Source organism: Eucalyptus grandis, chromosome 6, assembly GCF_016545825.1.
Source record: "Eucalyptus grandis isolate ANBG69807.140 chromosome 6, ASM1654582v1, whole genome shotgun sequence".
Taxonomy (NCBI): domain Eukaryota; kingdom Viridiplantae; phylum Streptophyta; class Magnoliopsida; order Myrtales; family Myrtaceae; genus Eucalyptus; species Eucalyptus grandis.
Window position 1 is genome coordinate 30983001 of NC_052617.1, and position 21964 is coordinate 31004964.

General features: G+C 39.5%; 2 protein-coding genes across 2 annotated transcripts; one reads left to right on the forward strand and one right to left on the reverse strand.

Moving 5' to 3' along the window:
- Window positions 1-114: 114 nt before the first annotated feature.
- LOC120294423 (probable transcription factor KAN4) lies at window positions 115-16353 on the reverse strand. The gene is made up of 7 exons (XM_039314499.1): window positions 16078-16353; window positions 2415-2883; window positions 2107-2183; window positions 1752-1791; window positions 1370-1502; window positions 449-551; window positions 115-327 (listed from the first exon to the last, which is right to left on the reverse strand). The coding sequence occupies exons 1-7, from the start codon at window positions 16351-16353 to the stop codon at window positions 115-117; spliced, it is 1311 nt and encodes a 436-aa protein (XP_039170433.1).
- LOC104449364 (transmembrane protein 147) lies at window positions 16306-20599 on the forward strand. The gene is made up of 7 exons (XM_010063497.3): window positions 16306-16532; window positions 18531-18600; window positions 18698-18757; window positions 19135-19249; window positions 19403-19518; window positions 19705-19829; window positions 20202-20599. The coding sequence occupies exons 1-7, from the start codon at window positions 16456-16458 to the stop codon at window positions 20323-20325; spliced, it is 687 nt and encodes a 228-aa protein (XP_010061799.1). The 5' UTR covers window positions 16306-16455; the 3' UTR covers window positions 20326-20599.
- Window positions 20600-21964: the final 1365 nt, after the last annotated feature.

A 21964-nucleotide genomic window follows, 5' to 3' on the forward strand; every position in this document is an offset into this window, starting at 1 on the left:
CGTTCTTTCTTCCTCCCATCAATCGAGACAAAATTTCAAGGAAATCACCAAGCAAGTGCATGGATGTACGAAATATTGCAGGCTCAAATAATTCATTCGTCCATTTCCTCATAATTAAAGCAGGTAATCAATTTGATTGATGGATGGATCAACACTTGAAGGGTTAACTCGGGCGAAGATTCGGTGCAGTCCATTTGCCAACTTGGCCTCCCGAGTGAACTCCAGATTGACCAACGCATCCTCCGGAGGTGGTGACAAGGAGCTCGAGTCCAATCTTTCCTTCGCATCTTCAGACATACGTCGATCAATAATCTTTTGTCCGTCCACCTATATAAAATAATTGACCCCAAATGAAAGCTATCAACAGAGAAAAGATAAATTTAAAAGGAGCGGTATCTTTTTTTGGACCAGACATTGTTTGGTACTCCCTTGATTCTTTTCTATTTACCTTGGCGTCATTTGCTTTGAAGTGGGAATCATATGTCAAAGCATTTTCATGATCCGACTCACTTGTTCCGCTTGTCTCCATTGATTGCAACCACAATAAACCTCTGCTTGCACAAAGGTCCAAGAGTTAAAAAATCGATGATTTAGACATGTAACGAATCTAGTTGCAATTGATATTTGGATATTTATTTGGTATACCCTGGAGGGATGCAAAAATTCCACAAGCCGGGTTCGGTGGATGAGATATGTACGATTAGTTGGTCACCAAGAACGAACCAGGAACACGCACAAGTTATAAAACACTGGCATAGAAGAATTCTTTTCAATAATTATAGTTATAATACTGATATAAATTCATTTGAGTGAGGGTAAGCAATATGAGTCACGCACGGAAGAAGACGACAGTAGCCTAACCTGGTAAAACTTTGATGGTTTGTATGTGCGGTCTTAGGTCTAAGAAGAAACATAAATTTCTAAAAGTGAGAGATTTCAACTTGCTTGGCGACACATGCTTATTGGAGGAATTAAACCCCTTGTCAGCATCCAAACGCCCGTTGGATTTCAGTGATTTCGAGATTTGAACCAAAACCCTTGACTTTAAAGCATGCATTGGAACCTTAATGTGGGTTTTTAATCCATAAATATGCTGTGCTTATCATAAAGGCCAAGCACGTAAAAAGATGGCCTTATCTAAAAAATAAGGCACCTTTTGTGTTCATCAAACTCAATGCGCCTGTTCGAGCTTCTCCATCCAATTATTTAGACTACCAACAACAAAACAAGCACCATTTTTCACACGACACAGTTACGTTGCCCATCACCAGGAGGCACATTTATGTCAATGTATGTGGATCTTCTTCTTCTTTATTTTATTTTATTTTCATCAAATGCACTGAAATTTCAGATGAAGAAGCAAACTAACCCTTGCGTTTGTTTGAAACTTGCTTGGGATGATGGGTTGAGAGAGTAAGAGTTGTCGCAGTCTTCGTGTTTCTCAGAAGATAATGACCCTGCCTCTACATGTTTTGTACCGACGTCTAGTGTTTGCACTTGACCTGAAACATTTATCAAGCAAAGAGTTAAAAAATCCTCTCTTCAGCGAGTGAACCCGTTCAAATGTACAAGTTTCCCAAGTCTCAAAACCCATTTCTTTTTGATCTTTTCTTTGAGTTTTTCCTCTCTTTCCTTCATTTGGAGCTAGCTAACTCCGATCAACAAGCTCTCTCAGAGGAAACGTGGGAAAAATTAAGGTGGATAAATAAATATGATGATCCGCAACTAGAGGAGAATTAATCCACAATTACCTGACGACCCTTTGTCAGTGCTCTTCACTGTTCGATACATCTGCATGGAGAATCAAAACCCACAATAGAAAATAAATTAATAAATGAGAGAAATTGAAGTCCACAATGCTAAGATTAATGCCCTCTAGCTATAGAGAGAGAGCTCTGTAGATACCCCTTTGTCCTTACCTCTTGTAATCCAGTACCCACCACAAATGCGCAACATCATAAAATACAACAAGGACAAAAAAAAAAAAAAAAAATTCATAGAAACCATAAATGTCATTCACAATTCATGAGATCAAGAGACTATATGGAGAAACTAATTCTCAAAAAAAAAAAAAAAAAAAAAAAAATATAAAGAGCAAACGCCCACCTGCAAGTGACTCTTCACGTGGGCTAGGGTTAGATCCTTCACGTTCATCAACTCCAGTACAGATTTTGGGGTTGCTCCTGTAAAATCACATTCGATCGGATTAAATTTCTTTACGACCCATTTCTGATATCCTTTTTCTGAGTCAAAACAAGTGGAGTTTATAAGCAAAAGGCGAGGCTTCTCTTGTTTTTCGTCTTCCTTTCTTTTTCTTTTTTTTGGTTTCGGGGGAAGGGGGGGGTGCGTTCTTTTGGCTAAGTCAAGAAATGTCCAAATATGAAAGCATACTCATGATGTGTGCGTGGATTTACTTTCATGACCGCCTAGAAGCTGGACTGCATGAACAAAATGGGCATGGAGAGTCGTGGTCCATCTCATTCTGGGCGCTCTAATACTTCTCTTTACACTGCTCCCAACTCGAGTGCTTCGCTTGAACTCGCGGCTGTATAAGTGAGGATGGTGGTGATGATTGAGGTTTCTTGGTGGTTGTTGCAAGGTTGAATGGTTGACATCGCCCATTGCAAATCCTAAGCTCAACGTGGGCTCCCCATGACCATGACTAAAACTCCTCTCTTGTGACAAGAAATTGTTCTCATGGCTCAAATCGCTCCCACTGCTTGCGGAGTCAGTGGTTGAGCTCATTTCACTACAGAATGGTTTCCTTGCAAAATCATCGCAATCATAAATTGCGACCTTCTTCCCGGAATCTGGAACACCTGGAGGATTAATTTGCAAGGAAAGATCAGGAAAGTTGGTGGGGGTGTCATCGGGGGGCCTGATCTAGAAAACATGGGAATGAGAGTTATGGATTTTGAAGGGAAAATGTGACAAGGGATCAGTGATGATAGAGAGTCCTAACAAGGAAATAGGAGAATCAAAGCAACTGGAAACCGGAGAGTGAAGAATCGGTGAGAAAGAGAGAGGGTGTGTCTACAGGAGATATAAAAGGCTGACAATGGAATGATAGAGGTTGTGATTAGATCATGAGTGCCTTATGATTTGCATGGGTGTGTTTGAAAAGAAGAGAGACTGAGGAAGAGGAGGAGGATGGAACAATATAGGCTTTTTTCGTAGGATCTCTCTCTAGGTTGAATAGAGATCAGTGCAAGTAATAGACAGATTCCAGAGCACCCAGTGAGGGATTAAAAAAAAAAAAAGTGAAGAAAATGAATGAATGCAGAGAGAAGAAAGAGAAAGTAACAAAAGTTCTTTTTCTGGGTTGAAGCTCTCTTGAAGGCAAAACCTAGAGAAAAGAGAAAGAAAGTATATTTATGGATCAATGCAGTGAGTGCACAGAGAGAGAGAGAGAGAGAGAGAGAGAGAGAGAGAGAGCAGGTACTACTTCCTTATCTTTAAAGGCATATTCAAAAGCAGAAATTAATAAATAGATAATAAATAAGAGGATTGAGGCAGGGATGTGATAAATGGTGGTTTCTTGATGGGAATGGTTGGAATGATAGCAAGAGAAAAGTGAGGGTGCTGCAGTTGAATGGAATATATGGAAAGGAATTTAGTCTCTCTCTTCTTACATTGATGGACAGTGACACCCCCTTGGAAAAAAGAAAAAGAACTCCTTTTAAAAGCTTTTCTCTTTCCGGCTCCATTTGAATTTATAAATTTCAATTATGTCATTTAATGAGTTTAGAATATTCCCATTTTTATTTCATGAACGAGGATTGACTAGCAGGCCTAGAAATATCCCTGTATCTGAATTGCCCTTTATTATTGGCTTTTTCCCAAGCAGATGTGACCCGCGCATCTCCACCAATGGTTGCCAAACTCACCTTTGATGAGTTAGCATTTTGAAAGAAGGAATTTAATTAGTCACCTGATCATTTTTTGATGAGTTAGCGTTTTGAAAGAAGGAATTTAATTAGTCACCTCATCATTTTTTGTCCAGTGGTCATGGATTGCTTCTCTTGACTCGACGTTTGTACTTCAATCCTCTTTGACCTAGCTTCACTTTCAAAACATGCAAAATATCCATTGATGATACTTTTAGTTCTGTCTATAGAAGAATACTCATTAGTCAGGTATGAGTTCAATTCACAAAATAAAGCATCAATATGTTTTGTTTGGGAAAATGAATATGCGTATCATTTGAGTTCATAAAATGGCCAATAATGTGACAAATGCTTGCAATGTTTAGGGCGAGCAAGAATCTTGTTACACGAACTTTTTCTTCATCAAGAGGAATATTTACCAATAATTATAGGCTAGACTAGATGTCTAGGGAGATTTTATCTCGAGCAATGATTTTGGGTGGCCACCATATTGACTAATTGCCATGACTAGTCAATGTCTATGTTGTCCACGCTTTCTTCACTTACAAAACTAGTCCATACGTGGTCGGTCTCATGTATGTACCGAGCTGGACACGTGCGCAGCCCCAGCGCAAATGTCGGACTTAGTCTAGGATGAGCTGAGCTCTCGTGAACAATAAACTAAAGAAAGAAATGCAGGTATTCCTTATTTTTGCACTCTGCCTATGTGAAATTTCATTTATGCAAACTGGTCTATAGATGTCAGTCATTGGTTCTTAGGAGGTTGTTGCTGGAACCCTGATTAATCTTTTCCAGATGAAGTGCATCAATCACATCCATTACTACATGCTTTATTATGTAGCGAAAATCATTCCATATACAAAGCTTTCAATCGTGCATTATGTACTTTTAAAGATCAGGAAAATCTTCCTCATTAAGCCAAAAACCCCTTACGAATGAGTATATAATGTATGGATTATCCCAACATCAATGTCACATGATAAGTCTTCTATACTAAGTGGGAGCTATGCACATTTAGGAATGGAGTTGTTTACATGGTCACAGCTAAGATTGTGAAGAGTCAATGAGAGCATGTGTCTACTATTTCTTTTATTGCAAATTTTAATTCCGTCGTTCGATCAATAGTGCGTTTTGGAAGACGAGTGGTACCCTCACTACACTTGGAGTCCTGTTGGAACAATCTTAAAAATGACTACTTTTTGCCAGATACAATAATCCTCTCTAAGTGATATAGAAAATTCTTACAGTGATTAACTTTAAATCATACATATAAGTCTCCAACTCATAATGGTCTAGAATGTCTCCTCGGTGTCCATTTACCCATTACTATCTAATCGGTTGTCAGATTTGCGCTGCGTGTCTAACAAGCACTCACACAAAAATGCTAATATCCCTCGTACCCTCGCGTCGCTCCGCGTTTGTCTAGCTTGCACTAACCACCGCAACTCCCTGTCTCCCTAATTTGCTCGAAAGTAGAGCGCTCTCTATCTACCCGCACCCCACACCAGCCTCCACATCCCCAATCTCCCTCATTGCCGCCACCGTCAATGAGGACAAGGCAACCGTGGCGAAGAGGCATTCGTGTGGGGGCGCACAAGTCGCACGACGCTGCTCCGACGAGCACCAAAAGAACTCGCGACCTCCGTGCCACCACCCTCAAAACGCATTCATCGCTCAAACACAAATTCCATGTCAATAGGTCAGACAACCAACACTCAATGGCTCAGCGACAATGACGAGGCTCGTGACAGGTCTCTTCTCCGAGAAACGTCGATGGATCGAAACACCGGATGAATCGAGGACCGGGATGAAGACTTCTTTTTTCTTTTTTTCTTTTAATAGGGACGATGGATAGCGCGTGAGCAATGATGGCACGTTGGAAGAGGAACTGTAGGTACTAGTGGGCGCTCCAACATGAACAATACACAATTTCAACGTCTAGCGTATTGTCTTCACAACATCGCATGGCCCAATATTCCCTCTCCGTGTTGAAATATTCCCTTTGGCCCCGACCCCACCACCACCACCATCAATCATCATCCCCGTCGAGCCCCACCCGTCGCGTGGAACCCCCGCCCCCCATCCCTCGGCATCAACGTGGGGATTCCTCCTCCTTTCCCGTCACGTGACTCGTGACCATTTGTTAAGCTAATGTGGTACTGGTATATGTTCATGGAGAAATATAGTTTACCGTTTGATGTGAAGATAGTTTTTACATAAATCACTCTATTTGTCTTTTGATTTGAGAATTAGAACCGTCCACTTTCTCAAATCAACTATGTATAAAACCGCCAGCGGAAAATCATCTTTGTGCAATTGAATGTGCTATAATTACTCAGCGTTAATTATCATTTTCTTTGCTCTCTTTGTTCTTCTCTCTCGCTTCTCTCCCACCTTGTTCCATTTGCTTAACCCCGTTTTGTTGTATTTTCTGCATGTATTTCTCCTCTTAACCTTTTTTTTTATTAACTATTTACCTAGATCGCATACATTGTTATATGAATCTCAGCAATTGATGACTATCTCTCTATTACTCCTAACATGATAATTCTAGGGAAAAAAATTAAAAAACTCGAACGTGTGATTGCTTTTTTTTTCAAGCATGATTTTGTTTAAACCTCAACCAATTTGACAAACTCTCTAACTTATTTCTCATTTTTAATTGTGGTTAATTAAGTATTAAATAAGTCTCCCTTGGGCGTGGACTCTTCCTCCCTCGAGCTACTTTAGAAAATGCCCTCTTTTATTTATCTTCTTCCTCGCAGAAAGGAACAAAGGGAAGACTTGAATACGTTCAAATCATGTGAGCTTAAACTAATGGTTCCTCAAAGCCATGGTCAGCGCCTTATGCGCTCTAGATTCTCCGGGAAATGCAAACTTTTGTCTTCTTCTCATTTCTCTATTAGCTCTCTCTCTAAATTCTCTCTCTCTCTCTCTCTCTCTCTCTCTCTCTCTCTGTGGCTTGCTTGTAATGTTGTCAAATGCTTGGGCTATATATTCCATATTCCTTGTGTTTGTCGTATTGGAGGAACACTTCTTAGCTTTCCTTTGTCTACCCTACTATTATATTCCGTGAGAGGAGGATCATTCAATTTCACGTCAAAACAATGTTAATATAAGCAGTGTCCGGGCAAGTTGGCACCCAGCATTTTCTTGATTAAGGCACCTACCTGTCTCCTGTATTCCCCTTTTTTTATAAATTGCTTGCCCTATTTTTTTAACCAGAAGAGAATATTAGATTTAGTGAAGATTGAGCAAAGACAGACATGTGCTACTCAAGATTTTAAATCCAAAGTCACTCCTTGTATTATGTGACTCATGTCTCAAGCTTAATGCTACACACAGAGAAAACTACTGAAACGCTGACCTCTTCCCGCCAATACTACCACTTTCCTACAATAGCATGGAATGAATAAAATTACATGGACTATTACCGACTTTCGCATATTTATTTTCCTTTCCGACTCTTGTATATAGTTCATGCTTATAGGACTTTCTATTGTTTCTCTGCATGGGGTTCCAAACTTTAGAATGCCTATATCCAATGGAAATGGTAATGTCGAAGATCCCAAAACTGAAGAAGCCCATAACATAAAACTCTCTGGAAGCGTTAGAAGAGAAGCCCTAGAACGTATTGGTCCGCTGAACAAAAGTCAAACGGCTACTATACCTAGTTAGTTTGTGGGTTTGTGGCTACTTTTAGATAATGCCTATAAGCTACACACTGGTTAGGTGAAACTAGTTGTGCCCTAGATCTAGGGTAAATAAAGAGCATTATAGAATGCCGCTAAATTATATAAAAAAAAATTGAAAAAGAGCAAAGAACTTTTTTTAACACCGTCACTCGTGGGCATTACTTCCGAACCCAAATGGCTCCATAAAATAATTTAAACAGCAATCTCAAAGTTCCTGCTTTTGGCCCTAATATTCTATTGAGCCTACACTAATCGGAAGAATATTAGCTTCTTTATGGTTGATTAGCGTGAGAGAATGAGTTACAGCCATGCATGTGTTTTGCTTTGAAATTTGAATGTCACCTTCTTCTTCTCTCTCTCCGATTTTGACTAACAACGACAAAAAAGAAAGCAAGGAATCACCGAAATCACCGCCGTTTAGGCTGACGTGCACCACGACATTACATCACACAGAATGATATTATATTATTCACTCGTCGCTGTTGATTAATCTCCATCAGAGAGAGAGAGAGAGAGAGAGAGAGAGAGTGTGTGTGTTTGAGTTCTTCTATGTCGATTAGGGCAAGAAAAGATGCTCTCTTGGAAAGGGAGTGGCAACGGCTGGCAAAGAGTTGCTATCATTGCCTGATGATGATCACAGTAGTCACTGTAATTATGAGTTAATGAGTAAGAACGTGACTGAAACTCAGTCCCGATAAGCGAAATTTAATGGCCTGCTTAAAATGGGAAGTACTTACACTTGTGGAGTACATTAACTGATAGCTACAATCATAACCCTCGAAAGAGCGACACAGTTGTTAATAGAATGGTTGTTTATTGATAATGCTCTTTTCGGGGAAAAAAAAAGGGTTATTGTCACAAGAATCATCGATCAAAGTCCATGTGTGTCAGCAGTTATTTTCAGTAGAAATGAAAATCAATTTGGTATATTTTGGTGAACATTTGTATTAACTAGTGTCTTAAAGCATGTATTAAATGTACTAATTAGGATTTGATATATATGGATCTCACCAAATATAATGACTTATATGAAGTGAACTAACAAGAATTGGGAGTACCTCAATGGGTCATGCCACCATTGAGGTACATGACTTAAGAGAGCCAAAACTCACCTGGATGTCATAGGAATCGAAGGAAAAGTATTAAAAAAAATCATAAATCTATTCAGTTATAACAATTCAATCACAAATATTACAATTGTGTCAATTTAGTTGTATTTTTACAATTTGCCAATTGAGTTAATCCTACTAATTTTAGTCGAAAATTGTTGATGTGGCCATCTTACGTGGCATGATTGGTGCTGGCGGATGACTATCCTTATAGTTATACAGCACTCTCATTTCCTTTTTTATTCTATCTTTAGTTTTCAATGAGCTATGAATTTAAGTAGATTATTTCATTTCTTTCATTTCCAATTTTATTTTTAAATGGAAATAGGTAACTTGAAAGCATGTGGTTGATAAAGCTTTGTTTTCCAAGGACGGCTAAGGTGGGGGCATCAATGCCGTATGCATTCACGAAAGTCCTAAACACGCCCCCGAAGGGAACAAATTCAACCCTGGGAACTTGAAGCCTCCACCAAATCATATGCATTTTCCATGAGCAACTTCAAAAGGCCGGAGATAGTTATCCTCCACACCTTTTTGACTTTGAGGTAAAAACATTCATTAGCATCTAAAGAGCCCTTAAATCATACATACATATACATATATATATATATATATATATATATATATATATATATATATACCCATATATATATATAACCCAAATTATATCACTGTGATACAAATGCTCCGAGCATTGTTTTATTACAAAAAAACCTCTAAACTTGCCTATTGTGACATAAATACTCCCAACTTTATTTTGTGTCACGTAAAACCAAATTATATATGTGTGACACATATACCTTTTAACTCAATTCCATACATGTTGTATTTGTCATACGATATAAATTCGAGATTTTTATGACAAAAAAAAAGTTTGGGATATTTGTGTCCCATTGAATAAGTTTAGAGTTTTTAGAGATATAAAAAAAAATTCAAAGTATGTTGTCATGGTATTAACCCTAAATTATATAGCCCACAAAGTCAGAGCATCAACATATTCATGGGATGACATTGTTCTTCACTGTCTATATCATTGAATGTCAATTTACATGCCGATTGACTAATTCGTGAGTGCAGGTACAATGTACTTAGAATTAGATGTTTCTCGATTTTTTCACATATCAACTGCATATGTGAAGTCACTTACCAAAAAAACTGCATATGTGAAGTCTCCAAGCAACTGCTTTGAAAATAAAATCTTTAATTAGTGATAGACAAGGTCATACAAATCCAATTCAAATATGCACGAAACGAATTAGACTTTAAAAAAAAAAAAAAAAAAAAGGCTGATGATCTTGATCTTCTAAAAAGCTAAATAATTTGTCTGAAAATAGACGAATAAATCTGATGTCTAAATTTCACTATGTTCAAAAGAAAGTGTGCATAAGTCAATCAAACATAAATTTCTAGCCGTAATTGATCATAATAGTAGCCCAAGTTAATAAATATCATTGCATTTTTCATTTTTTAAAGGTGCTCTTAAATTATCATTTTCATGAAACCCCTCCTACATATAGTGCTAGGGTGTAAACAGACTCGTGATTAATCATATTATTTTAATTTTTGTTTGTTTGCAATTCACAAAAGTGAATTCTAGATGTTAATGGAGTAGTATTTGTCATAAAATACCCTATATGATCACAAAAATGAACAGTTTTATGGTAAAACTTATCATTAAGCATCATGAGTGGTGGAACTTAGGTTAGGAAAAAAAAATTAAAAAATATTATAAGATAAAAACACGATGCCACTTTTTGATTGTGCGAAACATAAAGAGTAATATGTAAAAGTGAAAAAGGGGAAAGATGAAAAATTGCCTTTTTACTGTTCAGATCCTCTGCAAATGATATATATAGACACACACATTTAATAATTGGCAGAAATAGTGGCATAAGTTAACAACATGGAAAATCAACTCAAGCGGCCGAGTCTCCTATAATCATAGTCCATTCATCTTTATTTTATATACACATTGAATTAATCTACATGATCCACCCCTTTTGGGTAAGCTTTTTTCACCTTTACATGGAGAAATGAAAATTTCCACGGCTAAAGTTCAAGCTGTTTAATAAAATAGAGCATCAAAATGAATGAGGGTTATCATAAGATCACCATCAAATGGAGACGGATATCTTTAAAACTACATTGATCACAAGATGGTACAAAATAAGTCAGTTATTGGTAACCAAACTATACAAGTATTATATATTACACTTTATAGGGGGGAAAAGTACCAAAAACATCTTAAATCTATTATATTATTATTAATTCAGTCATAAATCTTTCAATTAGACTAATATTAGTTTTAAACCTTTTTCGCATTGATATTAATTGAGTCCATCTAGTCAATTTTGGCTGGAAATCACTTATGTGAACTTTGGCCATCCTACCATGACATGATTGGTTGACATGAACATTTTATTTAATTTTTAAATACTTTCTGAAATTTTTTGTTAATTTTTTCTTTTCTTTTTCCTTCTTTACTTTCCTTTTTCCTTATTTCCCTCTACCAGTCGCCACCTCTCCATCCAACCACCGATGAGCGCAAGGGCTGAGACGCCCTCACTAGCCATAGGCAAAGCCAACCCTCACCCGGCCCTTGCATAGCCGAAGGCTGGCAAAAGCGTCCCTGCCTTCCCTAGCCTCTAGTGAGGGATGGGTGAGGGGCCTCGCCCGAGTGAGGCTAGGCCACCTTAGGTGCTAGCAAAGGCATTCCACCCTTCACCATATCTAGTGAGGGGTGGCCTAGCTTAACCTTTGCCGACCCTCACCAAAGACCGACAAGGGCGTCTTGGCCCTTACCCTTGTTGATGGTCAACAACCTCCACTGGCCATTATGGAAGGTGGTGACTAGTGTAGGGAAATAAGAAAAAAAGAGTAAAAAAAAAAAGGAAAACAAGGAAAGAAAAAATTAAATGTTTTTTTAGAAAAAGTATTTTAAAATCAAATTAAATGCCCACATAAGCACTAGCCGTGTTACATAGAATAACCAAAGTCCATGTCAGCAATTTCCGACCTTGATTGACTAGATGGGCTTAATTGGTACTAATGTGAAAATATTTAGGACTAAATTGATTCAATTGAGGGGTTTAGGAATGAATTGACGACAATACAATAGGTTTAGGTTTTTTTTTTTTTTTTTTGTACTTTTCCCCTTCTTAGAATGTAAACATTTCCGGACCAAAATCAAATTTAAGAAGACCATGATAAATACTTTATTTTTGTATTTCAAATTGCTCAACACAAACAATTTATCAATTGAGAAAATTGCTCAAACAATTATAAACTTATTTTATACAAATGTCAATTCTATCATACACTCTTTAGTTTTGCCAATTTTAATTTTAAACCTTTACATGAAATTCTAATATAGTTCTTCCGGTCATTTTTTTTTATTGGAAATCGCTTGACATTACAGTCTAGTTATCACCAGCCATTTTACATGGCACACTGCAATGTCACCAATTTTTTGCCAAAATTGGCCAAAAGAATTATATTGGAATTTCACGCAAGGTTTAAGATTAAATATGTTAAAATTGGAAAGTTAAAAATGAATTGATTTCTGTATAATATATTTGGGATTGATTATATAGTTTCCCCATCAACAATTAGAATTTGGGGATTTACTATTATAATATTTCACTAAAGTGACAACTCTTCTTTTCATCAAATATATAACAGCAAAACATTGTGGAAATAGATCGAGGGAAGTGATGAATAACAAATTCAGAAATATTACAACAAAACATTATAAAATAAGCAAATTGACCCCATAGTGAAATCCAAAGTCTTCAATAGTATTTGTTATAGGGCAAATTACCAAAAAGTTTTTATGAGTTGTATCTTGGTTATCTCTTTAATTACGGTTTTTTTTTTATTGTTCTAAGGGTGATTTTTATTTATTTTTGGTCGGTTTCAAGGAGAGATTATTAGTTGGATTTTGGGGGTGAATGTGGGCAGATTGGACTGGTCAACGAGAAGCCTAACCCTGAACATTGACATATTAATACATGCACGCCTCGAAGAAAAGAGCGTGATCAGAAGGATGAAGTCAGAGAAGGGTCAGAGACATCAAACCAGACAAAAGTTTATTCTTCATCTATGTCCTAAATAAAGCTAAGAGTTGGCAAATCAAGCATCGGCGTTCCCCAAGGACAGGTCATGCCATGCAGGGAAAACCGAAGAAGACATGCGAAAATCAGACCCTAAACCACTTTACGATGGAACCCCCGTCCTCTGGTAATTCCATCCCTTAAAGTTCCATGGGTAAGTGTGCCTCGGTTCGGCCTCAACCACTCTCGCTTACCGGTTATAAGCACAAATACAAAGACCACAGTACCGACTGTCCCTCTGTTGTTTTATCTCCCTGCCATGACATGATCATCGCCATCAGGTTCACTGGAATCTAAATGACTGTAAGTCGTACGGTGCGTCATGGCCTTCAAGAAGTCCCTAGTAAATTCCCGTACATGAATTGTCGTCAAAACAAGGGAAGGGGAACTAAGGAGAGAGAGGCAGAAGACGACCCAATTTCGGAGGGAAAAGAAAGAGAGTAGAGGCATGTCTGCTTTTTCATTGTTTTCAAGGAGAGAACACAAAGAAGTAGAAAAATGAAAGCAAATGATGTGTGGATGTTTACAGTGTGATTTACATTGCAAATTCGAGGAAATTGACACATGTTGTGCATCACTAGGGCATTGAGCACGAAAAGGTCACATTACATTGCTTATCAAAATTATATTAACATTGTAAGTATTTGACAGACGTTGTCCCAGCTAAGAGGCATATGACGATTGCCCTAATTGTGTTCCACAATGTAAGAGAAAAAGAGAGGACATTTCATACCCTAGTGAGCTCTTTTGGGTATCATTACCTGGCGACTTTCCCTTCACTCATGGGCTGACTGATTGAACTCGATAGTCTTTTGTTCTCATTCATGATGGACTTGAATTTCTCAAGAATGGATTATGTTTTCTAGTGGAAAGGACCCACACGGAGAACCAGTTCATATCGTGGTTTGATTTATTGAATCATCAGTTCAAGTTGGGGAGAGAGAGAGAGAGAGAGAGGGAGGGAGGGAGGGAGGGAGGGAAATTCAGAATGGCCACTGAGGCCAGGGTCTGGCCATTTTTGGTTTTGAAATGGATCTCATACAAGTAAAGCTGCCTCGACCAAAAGAAGAAAATGACATGTCCGGTTTTTCCTTTTCGTAAGGAAAAACCTACCCGGAGGGCCATTGCTGCAACTTATACCTTTGAAAATCAAATCCCCTTTATTTGGGACCATTTCAAGAATTTAATAATTTCGGTTGCTAGACCATGCTTATTCCAAGTTGTTGGCTCCTCTCTCAAGACTACCTCCCCTACATCATTTTTCTCCATTATTCAGTTCACGAGATAATGATTAACTTCTCTTTCACGGACTTAATAGATCACTTCCGATTAGAAAGTAATAATGTGAAAGTGGATGCAATCCATCATGTCTTCCTGTTTTGAATTCATTTTCGTGTGGCTAAGGCTTGAACCCAAACCTCTCCCAGTTTCCCTTGTCGTTTATTGAAAATTCTGTGCTGCTGCTGCTGCTGATGGCCTCTTTTCCTTCTCCAAGCTAGTCTCATTCTGTGTTTTCTCCTTGCTAGTCGCTTGGACCACAAAAGACCAAACTCTGCTTATAGTGGACCCATAAGTAACATCATAATACTTTATATATAATGTCCGCCTGTTGCTTTTATTCCGGTGTTGTCACGGAGATTTTTTATTTTTTATTTTATTTATTTTTTATTTTTTATTTTTTTAATTCTGGTTATTAGTCGTGGTCGTCGGTAGAGGAGAAGTCATCGAATGCAGCCATGACACATATGAACCGAGCCCTTGCATAAAGCGAGTCCGACGAAAGATTTACTGGATTCAATGGTCCATACCCATTTTGAGTACATATATGTAACTTTCATAAATGCCCTAATTTTCGCATCACTGTCATAATATATCTCGTATCTGAGGTGTTATTTTCTTTTTGTTCTCTCTCTTTTCGATTTTCAATTGGGCACCGAACTAAACACACAGAAACCCCCTCCTACAAAATTGACAATCTAGATTCCATGGGCATGCTCGTGAAAGGTTTTTCTCGCCTATACATCGAAGGCAAGAATCTGTTTGATTTATGTTAAGACTGCAGGAAGAAACGCGTCAGTCTATCATTTTCTCGTGTACTGATCTGTAGGGAAAAGAACAAGAACAAAGGATTCAAACAGACAAGCAGATAAAATAAACAACCATGATTTCCTGGAGAGAGAATCATATGAAAATGGGTCGAATCCAAGAGTCCAAACCTGCAGAAGAGCATTATGGCACTTAGGACTTGAAAAGGATAAAAAACACAAGAACATTTGCAGACCATGTGCAGTCAGGGAGAGAGGATGGTGTGGTCAAGGATAAAATGGTTGAAACATGGATTGGGAGTATCATGTGGAGATAAAGACACTTGTGGAATCTTTCGCCAGAGATTTTCAATTATGGAACTCACAATCATATAATTCGTACTAATCTTTCTTTTTCAAAAATATATATTTCTTATTCACACCCTTAAGTTGATAAAAAACAAACCTTGAAGGGTACATACGTTCGTGTATGATTAGATAGCTTCGTGGGTTTTCAATTTGCTGACCATCGATGCTTTTGTCCTACCATGTACATGAGAAGAATGTTGAGCATTTCCCATTGGTTGTTCATAGTTATCTTCACTATAAACACACTAGAGACGGCATTGATCTTTATGGCCTGCAGTGGATCCTAATGCTTGTCCTCTTTTCTATGTACTTGATTTGACAAAATATAGCTTGTTTGACAAAGTTTGTAAGCTTGAATGAACCATCAAAAGCACCATACTTTCTTATGTTTCATGCTTCTATCTCTTGTTGGATTCTGGTTGAGTTTGAATCAATTCTCGTTGAAGTAATGTCTCGTTTGGCTAGTGCACACATCAATTGCACAATGGCACTTGCAAGTGTACTAACGGGTAATGGAGTTCTTAACACATAGATCGACCCATGTTAATATGATCCATGAGAGTAATGCAAATAATTAAATTTTATGATATCATATGAAAATTTCATGATTTGACGCTTCACATCAACTCATAGGAACCGAGTGCAAGAGCATATCGCTCGAAAGCCTTTTATGACAGCTTTCAACGTGCCATAAATTCTTTTTATTTTCTTGTTTGTCTCATGAGTAAGTTACTAATTAAAAAGTGTACTGTGGAGTCAGCGATCCAGTTGGCTCACCCAAGCCTCCAAAAAGCCGAAGGAAAACCGAGCGGGTTCGGGCAAACGTCTCACACAAAAAAACCCGGCCCTTCTCGAAAAGTACTAGCCCGGCCCGGCCCGACCTGAGCTGACACGGCAACATAGTCAGGAGCAAATCGACCCGACCCGACCCGCCCAACCAACGACCTCTGATTTGAGCCCAAGGTCGAGGCGATTCCATCTGGGCCCCCAATCTGAGGCCCACAAGCCCGACACTTCCCCTCGTCCGAAGCTGGGGCTCGAGATGAGCCCCAGCTGCAGGCCCAACAGCCAGTGGCATTTTGCGTAAATTGAGAAGATCTACAGTGCCTGTTCCCTGCCGTTCTCAGCTCGATCTCGCTCTCGCTCTCTATCTCCATCTCCATCTCCATCTCCTCCTCGTCCTCCTCCTCGCTCGCTCGCTCGCTCGGCGCCGCTTCTCGAATCCTGGTCGGGTGCTTGGAAGAGGGAAGCGAGCGAGCATGACGGTGTTCCACTTCTTCAACTGCGCGATCCTCACCTTCGGCCCTCACGCCGTCTACTACTCCGCCACTCCCCTGTAAGTCCGTCGTTTCCCGTCTTGCGGCGCTCGTTCCGATCCGCTTTTCCCGATGCTCGATCGCCGTCGATTCGATTGGCCTTAGATATGTTTCTCGTGCGGCTTTCTAGTCACGTTGATGATTGTATTTTTTTTTTTTTGGTTGTCCTGAATTCCGTCCCTGATTTGGGAAAGAAAGCATGCTTTTTGTATCTCGGTAATTCCTCATCGGGGATAGCGATGGGATGAAGGATTGGGTTCCTGTTGTTTGTTGTGGTTGGTTCTGAAACTGACTTAATTACAAAGAGGAAGTATTGATGGGTGCGAGATAATTGCTTAGTCATGAAAGAGGGAAAGTTCGAGAGAGTCGCATTCGCGTTGGTGATCTAGCTAAGTTCCGGTTCTTGTTGTTCGATCACGTTTTCTTTCCCCCCCTCTTTTTGGATGAGTAAAGCTATCATTTTTATTGCAAAATCTCATTGTGGGAGGACTAGACCCGCCTCATGCCCACATGCTCACATGCTCAAGATCATGAGCTGTGTGACTCCTCTTGAAAGTGTTTGTATCACAATCAGCTTATGAATGGACTATGTCATACCACGACAGAAAGACTTAACAAGAAAATTTTCCATCGAGAACAAAGCCGAAGGGGCAAGTTAGAAGTGCGTAATGCCTAACGCCGGTATGACTCTCGTGTTTGTGCTTAACTGTAAACACAACCAATTTAGCCACTCTATGGATGGGTGGTTGGATTTGAGAATGGATTATCTCATCACTACCTCTCCAGATGAGGTAAATGCAGCTATTCCAAGTAAATTCTGACAAAAATTTCCTTAAGTCTGCACCCTTCAGAGGTCTTTATCCATTCAAATTCAGCGGACCAATCTCCTGGATCCTCTCAACATGACACAGCTGAAGCATTTCTTTCCAAATCTGAGAACAGAAGCTGCGCTCTAGCTATGAGTGAGCTCAACTCCATTAGATTACTTGCACGACAACTGTGCGAACCATTTGCAAGATTGGACCATCTTCTGATCCTATTAAATGTAGGCATATTAGGAATGGCACAGGATTTAGGCATACTAAGAGAAAACCAATAAGTCTGCCATTCAACCTTATATTCCTATTTTAAACATTGTTTTAATCAATGGAGGAAGTTAATCAACATAGAAGGAGAGGCAGTACAAAGGATTTTATCATCAAGAAAAGAATCTGCAATGAGCATACTGCATAATGCAGCTTGTTTGGCCAACATATTGGGATTGAGCATTCGGACCATCTCCAATCAAAACCTTATATCATAGCAGATACCTTTGAACTAAGATGCTGAGCAGCATTATAGACTAGTCTCCGTATGTAGATCTCCAACAAGATTTCATGAGGGTCCTAATTATCATACCACGAAAGAAGTAGATTGACCTTTTCCAAATAGCAACAACATACTTGATAAAAGGTTTGCTGCTAGCACACACTTCGAATGGCTTTTCCTAGCAAAGGTAAAATCAGAGCACAATTAAGAGACCAAATACTAGCTTTTCCTAAGGTGATAACCATGAAGCTAGGCTATCCAAAGTGATCTATATTTTTAAAAAGAAGCTCCGCAAGCATTTTTAATGGAAGCAATGTTCAAGTTGTTTGATGATGATTAGCTGTGAAATAGCAGAGTTTATTGTAATTCTCATGAAGTTTTAGTAAATCCTATAGGTATTCTAGAGTGATGAGTAAAAAGAATTGAAACTTGCATACTTTGAGTTTAAAGTATGATTCTTTGGTTGATGTACCTCAGGAGCCACCGGAAAGAGCAGTCTGGTATGTCCTTCTAGTGTGTTCTGTAGTTGATAGGTTCTTTTATTCTTCTTCAGATGTCGTTGCTTTCTGCATGTATGTAGTTGTAGTTGAAGTATCTGCTTTGTGGGGAGGGTTATATTTGAGAATGAGAAGGACTGTTTCTATGTATTAAAGGAATAAGTGTGTGTAAAGTCATTCAATTGACATACGCACTAATGAGTTTACATTCAGATCCGAGTATGATACACTGGGAACCTCTGTCAAGGCTGCTCTTGTATACCTTGGGACGGCTTTAGTTAAGGTTGGTCCAACAACAGATTATACTTGAGATTAAAGTTTTTCAATCTTCTTTGATATGCTAATTGCATGGAGGTTTCCTCTTATCTATTAACCCACAGCTGGTTTGCCTAGCAACTTTTCTCAAAGTATCAGAAAATGAGAGCTTTGATCCTTACCAGGTATCCTTTTGTACTCTCCTCTCAGTTCTTGCTCAGTTGGATTTTGTTTGCACATTTAATTTGGGCTAACATTTGGATATTACTTTGATTGAATCCCTCATATTTCATGTTACTGAAACTGTGCATTGCCCCAGTATCACTGAACCCACGATTTTGTTTTCATGCAATGTTTCTTCTGCCACTTGTACTCCACCCTGAGGCTCATTTCTGTTATTCATGATTATTTACTATTTAGGCTTAGATTTGGGTGGAGGGCGTTTTTCCTTTAACAATTGATTGAAAACGAAATTAATTCAGAGTGTCATGTTACTATGCTCTTTTGTTTAACATTTACTAGCTAAATTCATTCTAAATCTGTCATGCTTATTTATTTTCAGGAATTGCTGAAAGCTCTGATTGGTTTTATAGATGTAGCAGGGCTCTACTTTGCCTTAACACAGCTGACTCATAGGAATATATCACAAAACCATAAGTTCCAAGCTGTAGGCCTTGGTATGTGAAGCATTCATCAACTCAAATTCTAAGGTTTCTATTTGTTTGTGGAAAAATTATGTGTATCTCATAACTATATCTTGATCGTCCCGCCCGATCAGTTTATAGCAGGAGAAGATGATTTAAACAAGGTTCTCTCTTAACTGTTTGTAGGATGGGCTTTCGCCGATTCTGTCTTACATAGGCTAGCACCCCTTTGGGTTGGTGCCCGGGGATTGGAGTTTACTTGGGATTACATCCTGCAAGGTCTCGAAGCCAATGCTAACCTGGTATGTGTTCTTTGTATCATCTTCCCTCCCCAGGTTACTCTGGAAGTTTTGAGATGATTGATGTCTTCCATTAAAGGGTTTGGATAGAATATAGATAAAATAGCTGAAAGTTTCTTGGAGAAGATTAGAAGTCCGATGTATTTATTTCCAATTTATTGGTTCATTTTCCTGATTTTCTGAATGCAGGTTTTCAGCATATCCCTGGCTGCATTGGGATCATTGATGTGGCTTCGGAAGAACAAACCTAAGACTCTGGTCCCCATAATATATGCATGTGCTGGGATTGTGGCGACCATGCCATCTATCACAAGGTGTGCTTTTTTTTCCTTTTGTTGGTGAGCTTAGAATATTGATATTGCCTGCATGATCTAGACTATTCTTTAGGTATTGACTCTCCTTTAGAATAAGGACAAAAGACTGTCGCATATGGTTTTCTTCCCCTTTTTGCTAGCATACTGTTGCGGACTTCTCATGTGGTCCTAGCATTAATTAACTGGTATTCTTTGTATCGCGGCCTTGTTACCCATAGGTCTCTCATTTGATCTTGTTGTGTCCGTCTTTATTGTTTTGGATCCCCTTAATAGAAAGAACCTATTTTTTGTCCCTCTATTGAAAGTCTCTGTCATACTTCTTAATTTTCGAGTCATTTTCCCCTTTTTTGAGCTAAACTGAGGTCTATGCAGCTATTTGAGGCGAGGATTGGGGTGGCATTTTCCTAAGGTTGTGGGATTTGAATTGTTCACCTCGTTGGCAATGGCCTTCATCAGTTGGCAACTTTTTTCTGCATGTCAGAGACCCTCTGCGTGAGGGATAGGATGCAGAGTTTGAGCTAACTCGTTCATTCCCAGTGGCTTGCCCTTCATCGAAGGCACGCGGCTCTGATTTTGGTACTTCACGATTATCATTGTATGATGACTTTAGGAAGTATATTTCCAGCAGGTTGAGAGACACTTTGACATTCGTTAACTCCGACAAGATGTTCCTGCATGTAGCAACACTAAATTACCGATTTGAGGACTTAGTGAAGATTTTGTGATTATGTGGACATGTTGGCTTTTCTATTACATCGAACCGTTGTGTCTGTTGTCTGCAATAGTTGACTTGGGGGTTATACTTATTGGTAACAGCTGATCTTAGCCAAAGGGGTTATCACATCATATTGGGAAAATTGTCAAAAAAGTCCTAAACCTATTGCATTTTTGTCAATTCAGTTCTAAACTTTTTAATTTTGTCAATTGAGTCATAAACTTTTTCACTTCTTGCTGATTCAGTCCATCCGGCCAATTTTGGTGGGAAAATGCTGACGTGGACGCCGACGATGCCACGTAGACTACTTGTCGGTGCCGACGTGAAAATTTTTAATAATATTTTAATATTTTTTAAATATTTTTTAATTTTACTATTTTTTTCTGTTTTTTTTTTTTTTTTTTTTTTTTTTCCTTGGCCTTTTCCGGTGGCCGGCCACGGCCATAGGCAACGGCCAGCCACCGGCCACAGCCGGCCGGGCCTCACTCACTAGAGGCGAGGCCTAACCGAGAGAGGAGCACTAGCGAGGGGAGCCCTCACCCGGGCGCGGCTTGGCAAGGGTTGCTGGGCGAGGCTAACCCTCTCCAAGGCTAGGCCGACCTCATCGGGCATCGGCCAAGCAACAACGACTCTAGGTGAGGCCACCCTGGCCCCGGCAAGGGCCGGCCTCGCCAGATCTGGCGAGGGGAGCCCTCGTCGGGGCTTGCCCTTGCCTAGGTGAGCATCAGCCTTGCCCTGGCCGGGTGGGCGACGGTCGGCCACCGGTCACAGGCCGACGCCCACCCGACTAGGGGCGAGGGCGACCTCGCTCGGTGTCGCCTTGGCCTTGGGGAGGGTCGACCTCGCCCAGGCGACCCTTGGGCGACCCTTGCCGGCCGCGCCCGGGCAAGGGCTCCCCTCGCTAGTGCTCTTCCTCACTTGGGCGGGCCTCGCCCGTGGCGGGCGAGGCCACCGGCCGGCTATGGCTAGTGGCCGGCCATCGCCTGTGGCCGGTGGCCAGCCATTGAAAAGGCCAAGGAAAAAGCCAAAAAGAAAAAAAAAATAAAGGAAAAAATTCAATAAAATTCAATAAAATATTAAAATATTATTAAAAATTATCTACATCGGAGTGATCGTCTTACGTGGCACCGCCAGCGTCCACGTCAGCATTTTCCGGTCAAAATTGGCCGGATGTACTAATCAGGCAAGAAGTGAAAATGTTTAGGACTCAATTGGCAAAGTTAAAAGATTTAGAACTGAATTGGCAAAAGTGCAATAGGTTTAGGACTTTTTGGACAATTTTCCCCATAATATTCATGGCATTAAGCCAAGTGGGTAATGCTGCTTTCTGGTGTGATTGAATTGTTAGCTATCAGCTCTGGTAACACCGGGTATATGCTAAATTCAATGTAAAGAGCTACTAACTACCTCTTAGATAATG

Bases quoted from the DNA above. Each gene is read 5' to 3' on its own strand.
- LOC120294423 (XM_039314499.1), bottom strand. From the start codon at position 16,353: ATGGAGATAGAGAGCGAGAGCGAGATCGAGCTGAGAACGGCAGGGAAC. The intron at 2,884-16,077 runs GTCGGGCCGGGC...CATGTTTTCTAG, and splicing joins ATGTTGCCGTGTCAGCTCAG to ATCAGGCCCCCCGATGACAC. The intron at 1,503-1,751 runs GTAATTGTGGAT...TAAATGTTTCAG, and splicing joins CACTGACAAAGGGTCGTCAG to GTCAAGTGCAAACACTAGAC.
- LOC104449364 (XM_010063497.3), top strand. From the start codon at position 16,456: ATGACGGTGTTCCACTTCTTCAACTGCGCGATCCTCACCTTCGGCCCT. The intron at 18,601-18,697 runs GTTGGTCCAACA...ATTAACCCACAG, and splicing joins TTGGGACGGCTTTAGTTAAG to CTGGTTTGCCTAGCAACTTT. The intron at 18,758-19,134 runs GTATCCTTTTGT...ATTTATTTTCAG, and splicing joins AGAGCTTTGATCCTTACCAG to GAATTGCTGAAAGCTCTGAT.